The 8761-nt window shown below is 38.3% G+C and overlaps 2 protein-coding genes across 2 annotated transcripts in view; one reads left to right on the top strand and one right to left on the bottom strand.

Annotated features, from left to right (window-relative positions):
• Positions 1-2109: 2109 nt before the first annotated feature.
• On the bottom strand, positions 2110-5341 carry LOC148342347 (uncharacterized). Its single transcript, XM_088288150.1, has 2 exons — positions 5218-5341; positions 2110-3523 (listed from the first exon to the last, which is right to left on the bottom strand). The coding sequence occupies exons 1-2, from the start codon at positions 5339-5341 to the stop codon at positions 2196-2198; spliced, it is 1452 nt and encodes a 483-aa protein (XP_088144276.1). The 3' UTR covers positions 2110-2195.
• Positions 5342-6739: 1398 nt separating this feature from the next.
• Positions 6740-8761, top strand: part of LOC148342346 (uncharacterized) — a 12808-nt gene continuing 10786 nt past the window's right edge. The window contains exon 1 of the mRNA XM_088288149.1: positions 6740-6777. Coding sequence (XP_088144275.1) covers positions 6740-6777 — 38 coding nt within the window. The remainder of the gene's footprint in view (positions 6778-8761) is intronic.

The raw sequence follows: 8761 nt of genomic DNA, 5'->3' as shown, positions 1-8761 counted from the left end.
GAACCAATGCCGGAATCGAGGCCATCGAGGTATTCAACACCTTTGTTTATGATGAACCCGAAGATAAAGACAAGTTTGAAAAGGTCCTGTGGATTTAATTGCAGATACACTTGCAAGGAGATTTTCAAGTCGGACCTTTCAAGAGAAGCTATATCGTCCAACACTCACTCAGTGGTGCGTAAGTGTGTTTCTGGATATTATTTGTCCAGCCGTGGTGTCATAAATGATGGTATTTTGATGGGGATTCATTCAAGTAGGACAAAGTAGGACTTCACTGAAGGCACAGGTGTGAAATGCACTGAAGTAACTTAAAAATTAAAAGTAAAAAACTTACGATTGTTTAAGAATGTGCAAGAAAGAACTCCAATCTGATCGAAATGTTGTGCTTTGACAAATGTTGATAAATAATATTTTCCAGGAGGTATTTATTTCTTTGTTGTTTATTCATTCAATTCTATACTTATTTCAATATTTGAGTATTATTTTTCTTTCAATATGTCGTATATTTTGTCTTTGAAGTGTGGGTCCTTGCTGCCTTCCGGAGAGGCAGCCGAGCAAGGCTGGATTGGTGATGGAAAAGAACTGGTTCGAAAAAGATTTTATTCTCGTCACATGCTGATGTCAAAAGAAGTCTCCCCAAAAACTTGAGCCCCCTCTCAGACATTCCCTTCTTACAGGGAATGCCCAAATAGGACATGAATATCTAATTTTCCCTTGTTGCATATGCATTCCCATCCCGCTAGTCTTCAGGATTTCCGTCCAAAAGTCCCCCAGAGGGAGAGCAGATGCGTCTCCCCTTTGATACGACCAGTCTACTAGTGACCACCTTAAATTACTCTCATACCCTGGAAGGTCACTGACCTGGCGAGAGAATTGCCCCCACCATAAACAATGCTCAGGCCTATTTTCTCTCAGGGCAGTATCTGGTTACATCGGAACTTCAGAACCAAGACTGGTCACTTCTGTGAGCTCCAGTCCCTTCATAGTTTCATAAAGAGAATTACTTCCCATATCTAAATTAGGCCGTTTAAAAATACACAACTTTTTTTTTCATTTATTTCAATGTATATTTAAGCTTTCTTATGTAATAATACAACATTTATTCAATTATTTTAGTGTGTAAAATTCTCAACAATTTAAACCTTTTTATTTCACACTAGAATATTTCTTAACATATTTATTCTTTTGAATATGTGTGCAATTTAAATTATTCCATCCATCCAGCCATTTTCTGCCGCTCATCCAGGATCGGGTTATTGAATTAATTTTTTTGTATTTTTTATAATTCAAGATTTATTTCAAGATCAGGATTCTTCTCAATGAGTTCAATATTTATAAAATGTTTCTATATTTGTTATTAATTGAATTAAGTCTGTATGTGATTTCCAATTTTACATTTTAATATTTACCTATTTCACTATATAAATAATCCAATCTATAAAAAATATAATAAAGCATGAACAAAAATATTTGGTATATTTGACAAAATTATAGTTTTTTTCCGAAGTGAGATTCTGCTTCGCAACAAACCCCAAACCCTTGATAGAGCTCAACCTGGAAAGAGGTTTTAGCTAGTCAGAAATTTATTCAGAAAGCGAAATATTGAATGTATGTGAGGGGACATTTGAAGAGTTTGAATTTTGTTCAATGGACCATACATATACGAGCCAGCCAAACACAGCGAGAAAACCAGCGCTGACTCCAGTTGCCATCAAGTTGCCAACTCCTGACATTCCAAAACCTTTGAGAGAAACTGAGACTGCTTGCGTTTCTCTTTTTGGTTCTTTTTAGAGTTCAACTTCTAGTTCAGTTTTTCACCTTTTCACACAGCGTAATGAAGGCCAGTTGAACAAGTGGAACAAGTGATTTTATTGATGATTGTGGAAGGAACCGATTTCATAAGCACCGTTTCTTCTCACAACTTTTCCATTAAATACGATTAAAAAGACAACTGAAAAGCAGAACATTAACAAATGTTATTCCAGGCAAAGGCAATTAATTTATTTTACATGTTTGATGTAAACACACACAAAAAAAAAATCATCATCACTCAGACACAATGGTTCTTCTGGCACTGATCACATTGGCTTTGTGTCAATATTTGCAAAATTCAATTTCATATTTTATTGAAAATCACATTTACATCTTACCACAAAGACTCAGTTCCTTCAGTTTTTTTTGTCTTTTTTTAAGCTTCAAGTATCGCTGCTTATCTCACCAGCACAATTGTGACTCTCCGCATGCTGTTTAGTGGAGAATTTTTTAGCACAAACGCTGCAACTGAATGGCTTGTCTCCTCTGTGTGTTCTTGTGTGGCGTCGTAAATGTGACTTTACAGAGAACCCCTTGGCACAAACTGAGCATGAAAATGGTTTTTCTCCAGTGTGTAATCGTGTATGTGTTTTTAAATTCGGCTTAAAAGAAAAGCTTTTGCCACAAACTGAGCAAGAAAAAGGTTTTTCTCCAGTGTGTGTTCTTGTGTGACTTATTAAATCAGACTTTCGCGAGCAACTCTTGCCACAAACTGAGCAGGAAAAAGGGTTTTCTCCACTGTGTTTTCTTGTGTGTTCTGTTAAACTTTCCTTTCTCGAGAAGCATTTTCCACAAACTGAGCATGAAAAAGGGTTTTCTTCAGTGTGTAATTGTGTATGTCTTTTTAAATTTGACTTAAAAGAAAAGCTTGTGCCACAAACTGAGCAGGAAAAAGATTTTTCACCACTGTGTGTTCTTGAGTGATTTATTAAATGAGACCTTCGAGAGAAACTCTTGCCACAAACTGAGCAGGAAAAAGGTTTTTCTCCACTGTGTGTTCTTGCATGGCTTGTTAAATGTGCCTTTTGAGAGAAGCTTTTTCCACAAACTGAGCATGAAAAAGGTTTTTCTCCAGTGTGTAATCGTGTATGTGTTTTTAAATTTGGCTTAAAAGAAAAGCTTTTGCCACAAACTGAGCAAGAAAAAGGGTTTTCTCCACTGTGTGTTCTTGCGTGTTCTATTAAATTTGCCTTTTGAGAGAAGCATTTTCCACAAACTGAGCAGGAAAAAGATTTTTCAACACTGTGCGTTCCTGTGTGCCTTACTAAATGAGACTTCCGAGAGAAGCTTTTGCCACAAACCGAGCAGGAAAAAGGTTTTTCACCACTGTGTGTTTTTCTGTGCCCTTTTAAAGACAACTTTGAAGATAATGAGTCAGTGTGACATGCCCTATCACCTTTAGTTTGCTCATTATCATCATCATCATCATTAGTATCATCATCGACATGAGCGTCTGATAATGTGTCCTCATTTTGTGCTTGTGATGGCCCCCAGTGGTCTTCATCACCTTCTGTTGTCACGTGATGACTTGAGTTGCTGCTTGTAGGCTCCGCCCCTCTGTTGTCCTCACGCTCATCCATGTTTTCATCTTCAGTCTTTATAGGGACAACGTTCAGTGGTGACTTGTTGATCTGCTCCTCCTCCTCCTCCTTTTTGATGTGAGTCAAGTCTGGCTCCTCTTTCACAGAACGGAGATCATTTTGTCTGACGTCTGCAGGACACAAAAAGACAAATTTGACTTGGTCAAGTCAAACCACATGCGGCGACTTTGTCTTATTTTCTACAGCGCTATCTTGACTTGTGCCTGCCGAACACCAATCAATGCGTGCGACCCCGATTTGGACCGGACCATGGGGGCATTTCACAAAATTACGTCCTACGATGTAAACCTCCCTTTAGCAGCACAACAACAGTGATAAACGAGCATTTAAAAAGGAAGCACGTTGCGGCTGATGCCCGATTTAATTCCTGAATTAGTCACAGACGTTTCTGGAAGCGAGCTGAAGTTAGCACACACAGGCTATCGTGTACGTCTGATGAAACACCTGTTGTGGGACCCTAACATATTGATGGGGACCACTGGGGGCCATCGCAACATAATTACATCGATAAAATAGGAATCCTTCAAGTGAAATATGTTTACAAGTATTTCTTTTTGCATTTCGAGATAGTTTCATCGTGGGTATTTTTTTGCTTCCATTATAATCTGGATGCCTAAAAGAATTAAAGGGGCCCTGGAATCAGAGTCGCTATTTATTGCATGATTTACGTTTGGGTTTTTTTTGCCCAAAATGACATTTAGCCTGCAAGTACATTCCAACATTCCCCTTTTTATTTTTTATAAAATTTCTGTTTTTAAATAAATTTTAAAACAACATTATGTTTGAAGAGTCAAAATCCCTACACATAAGCATTAAGCAACAACACTTTCACTGTGACTTTCATGTTGACATATTTGAATAATGACTGTATATTTTAAAGTTATCCAATATGTATTCAAATTCGACTAAGATCCACCATAATATTTGAAGAGTTCACTGAATTATTTTGGAACTGCAACGATGCTTAACAGCCATAGAGTGTCAGTAATGAGTGACAAAGTAACACAACATTGTCATTTGCATAAATTACCAGGAACTATGAGTTGTGGGGGAGATGCAAACCACCTGGGCCACAGGAACTTTATGACCGGGAAATAAATGTTCCTGGCCTTGTTGGTAGAAAAGGGGGTTGTGGCGTACTCCCTTTTTAAACCCATAGTAAGCCAAAGATGCAGATGCATTCCTTGCAGCATGCGCTTGTTCACTGATGAGATCCGTGCAACCCTGGATGGATGCATTCAATGTATTTTAAATGTTTGGATGGGGTGAAACTACACACATATGCACAAAACAGTGCAGGGCCACCGGAGGTTCATTGACTCTCACCCGACGAAGCCAGTACAAAGTTAATAAATAAATAAGACCATTACGTGCTTGATTTTTTTAAAAAACGTAATATTTTGTGTTTTATCCACTAAAATTGATCAACCGCCATTGATGTTTTCGCCGCAGTGTGCACATTTTTTAGAGTCCGGCAGAATTCCTTCCGGAAGGAATTGCTTGAACAAGATATAAATACCAGAAAACGTAAAATGTTAAATAATCAGTTCAAATTTTATAAAAAAAAAAAAAAAACATGGAGTTCACCCCCCACTATTGGTTATTCTTTGGCATATATTTTCTGCACTGATTTCATTTGGCAAAAACAAATGTTCAGCAAACCGACAAGTAAAAGGCAATATTTAAAAATAAAACGGCAATAACCTTGAACGCATTTCCCCAAACAACTTAATGTTGTGATGCATATTTTTAACGATAGAAAGTCGTTCTTTACAAAGCAAATAAGAGTAAGACGTGTACAAACCTGCTTTGAGTGGCACAACACGAGGCTGCTCGCAACCTTCGCCCAGAAGTTGAAGATGTTGCTCGTTCTCTTCTTTTATTCCACAAAGTTTCTCTTTGTACTTGGGTGTCGTTCTTGCACACATATTCAAATGATAATTCCCAAAAATCCGCACTTGATCTCTGCTTGGCGATGAGTCATGTGCCTCTTTTCGTTAGCGGCTAGCAAGCTAACAAGCTAAGCTAACAAGCTAAGCTAACTACGCCGAAAAGCATCAACGCGCGAAGATGAGTTATCGGGACACAAAGACTTAATGAATTATGTCGTAGTCCTTTAGAGTAGCACTGGACATCCTTTGAGAAAATTACAGTCAGTTCCACACTAAATCAGAAGAATTTAGCGGTGGACTGCTTTTGTTCCGGTGTGGACGGGTCGGTGTATGTGGTCGAGGTCCTTCGGAAGCTGCGCGCTTGCTTATGACGTCACGCTTTAAGCGCGTATTGTCCAAATATATTTATTTGCCTCAGTGGGTTTTTTTACACCTGGCTGTTCTATTTTAATATTTATTTTATATAATATTTTAATTCGGTTGATAAAAAAAATTAACAAAATAACTAAATTAACGCCACATTCGCGAGTCAGCATCGACGTCACTTCCGCCTATTTCCCGAGAAGCCGCTGCTGGAACAGTAGTGGGACGTTTCCGTTTCTCCGACCGAACTTGCAACAATGCTGTGGTTCACTCGGGCTGCAAGATTGTATGAATATAATGTCTGCATATACTCGCAGTGCTTCTCAGTTATTTCACGCCCACCCCTACCAAGAAGAAAAAGATTCGCGCCACCCCACCACCAATTTTTTCTGTCTTTGTTTGTTGATGTTAGATTATCAATAAAATATCCCTTAACTAAGCTAAATTAATAAGAAATATAATTAGGAGAAATATTATAGTGAGGATCTCGAAACTCAGTACTCTGTTGTGCAAATATTGATGAGATGACAAATATTTGTCATGTTATTGTTGGAGTTGAGTCACCGTGGAAATGAGAAGTAGTTAGTAAATCAACCTTTAAAAGCCAAACTTACTCCAATGCGTGTTCGTTTTTTTGTGCTCAAGAAGAAAAGTGTCAAATAAAGACTCAACAACTGATTATAGGCCCGATATTAAGTTTCTTCAATTTCTGGAGTTCAGGAAATAGTACAAAGACAGGTATCTGGGCAGCTTTTTCTTTATCTCACGAGAAACTCCACTCGGGCGAGCACAGTCGAAAAATGCGCACCAGCTTTCATCCCAGCTTCAGTTTTTATAGGAGTTTTTTTATGTCAAGGGTAATGTAGGTTGAATCGGTCGTCCTCGCTCCCTCCCACGGCACGGGTCCACGTCCAAGGGAAGGTCCTCCCCAGGTTAGTCATCGTCTGGATAAGTTGATTCCCGTCTGGTCCCCAAGACTGGCACGCCAAGGCTGGCCTTCTCCGGCAGGCAGTCTCTCCGTCTCTCTGCCCGCTGGCATTCCTCTAGAATCTTGTTGGTGTGTGCGTGTGTATGTCCAAGTGTCTGTGCGTGTATGAGGAGGCTGCCAGGTTGGCCGAGTGGTCTAAGGCGCCGCGTTCAGTCCCAGTCTCCCCAGGAGGCCAGGGTTCAAATCTCGAATTTCCCCATTGTGGGACTAATAAAGGGAATGTTATGTGCAGGTGTATGTATCCATGTCTGTGTGTGTGTATGCGTACGTGCATGTGCTCCGATCTCCAGTTGTTATGTCTTTCGGAATGTATTTTTTGCGATAGTGTCTATGTGACACCTCTAGTGCCAAATTTGGTGTGTTTGCATCTCTACAGCCAATTTGGAGAATGTGCTTCGTCGTATTTGTCCATGAAGTGCTGTGAATGCAAGTCATGGAAATGCTATGTGTGCAAATTTGTTCTCACTACCCAAAATTTCAATAAAGTTCACACATTTAAACTAAGTACTATAAATTTAGCATATGAGAATAATATAATTAATCAGTAAACATCAGGCCTACCATCCCAGTCATTCTTGTGACCAGTGCTTCTAGTTTCATTTGATAAATGCTTTTTGTTTCATCAATGTTTAAAATATTCCGTAAATATGAACCTGCTAAATTAAATAATTGACCTTCTGTCCCGTATAAGTGTTTAAAATAATGCCAGCAATCACAATACAATCCTTCATTTACCATTGCAGTCGTCTTCTCATTGCAGTATTTTTATTAATTTCCTTTACCATAGACAGACATTCGGAGTGTTTCCTTACGCTTGTATATGTTGTGGGATGTAAGTGTGTATATACACATGGGGATTTGTGTGTTTACGTATATACTGTACTGTGTATATTCGCATAGGTTTGCTTTTTCTGAAAGTCTGCTGCTAATGTTATACATTAACGGCTACATTGCGCCGCCGCCTCTGTGATCTATACCTTTGCTGCTGTAACACTGCAGATTTACCCATTGTGGGACTATTAAAGGACATCTTTATCTTTATCTTTAAAAACCTTGTGTTGGTGCTTGCTAAATGATTTTCCATAAGATTAAGATTGAACAAAATGGTGAAACAAAAATTAAAAAAGTAAATACTGTCACGATTAAACATTGAATACTAAATTAATCCTAAAGCAGTTCAATGAATCTTGAAATTAATAGTGAATTATTGTAGTTTAATGAATACTGAAACGAATAATGAAATATTAAAGTACTGAAAGAAATACCTAAATCATTTTCGAAAACAATAACAGTTAAGTAATAAAACAGTGACATGTTTTCATTTAAAATTCGCAACCACATCGCAACCTGTTGAAAAACTCTGCAAAGGTGCAAATATGTTGACATAAAGTATCACTTTATCATGTCAATTGTTAATAACAGGGAATACATTTGGAATACTATCCAACCAACAACATGGTGTCAGATGTTTTAACAAAACCAGCAACAAAAATAAAATTCAATACATCTCTCAAGTTCATATTTGGGAACTAAAATGTTTGTTCATGTGCATACGGTTCAAATCGTACGTTTTTCCAATGTTTAGAAGATAACAATGATTTGCATTGCAAATGGCGACATCTGTCGGTGAGTTGGTGACAGTGCTCGACACAGCCAGCAGCCAATCATATCACAGTGGGGTGTGTCCTGTTCTTCCGCTTTCGTGACGAACAGGAAGTCCTTTCTGTGCGACTTTGAAGACCGTCGCTCTTTCATTCGTCTCGTCGAACAAAGAGAAGCACACGAGTTATCGCCAAGCAGAGACCAAGTGCGGATTTGTTGAGATTGACGTTTGAAAATGTGTGAAAGAACGACACCCAAGTACAAAGTGGAACTTTGTGGAATAAAAGAAGAGAACGAAGCAGGTTTGTACACGTTTTACTCTCATTTGCTTTGTAAAGAACGACTTTTTATCGTTAAAAATATGCATCACAACATTAAGTTGTTTGGGGAAATCGTTCAAGGTTATTGCCGTTTTATTTTTAAATATTGCCGTTTACTTGCCGGTTTGCTGAACATTTGTTTATGCCAAATGAAATCAGTCCAGAAAATAAATGCCAAAGAAT

The sequence above is a fragment of the Idiotropiscis lumnitzeri genome, chromosome 2 (assembly GCF_059441095.1).
Source record: "Idiotropiscis lumnitzeri isolate Australia: NSW breed Sydney's pygmy pipehorse chromosome 2, RoL_Ilum_1.0, whole genome shotgun sequence".
Taxonomy (NCBI): Eukaryota; Metazoa; Chordata; class Actinopteri; order Syngnathiformes; family Syngnathidae; genus Idiotropiscis; species Idiotropiscis lumnitzeri.
The sequence above is the reverse complement of the archived record's forward strand: the minus strand, read 5'-3'. Positions and strand labels throughout refer to the sequence as shown.

Excerpts from the sequence above, each read along its gene's own strand:
- LOC148342347 (XM_088288150.1), bottom strand. The coding sequence starts at position 5,341 with ATGTGTGCAAGAACGACACCCAAGTACAAAGAGAAACTTTGTGGAATA. Across the intron at positions 3,524-5,217 it reads TGTTGTGCCACTCAAAGCAG|ACGTCAGACAAAATGATCTC; the intron begins GTTTGTACACGT and ends TGTGTCCTGCAG.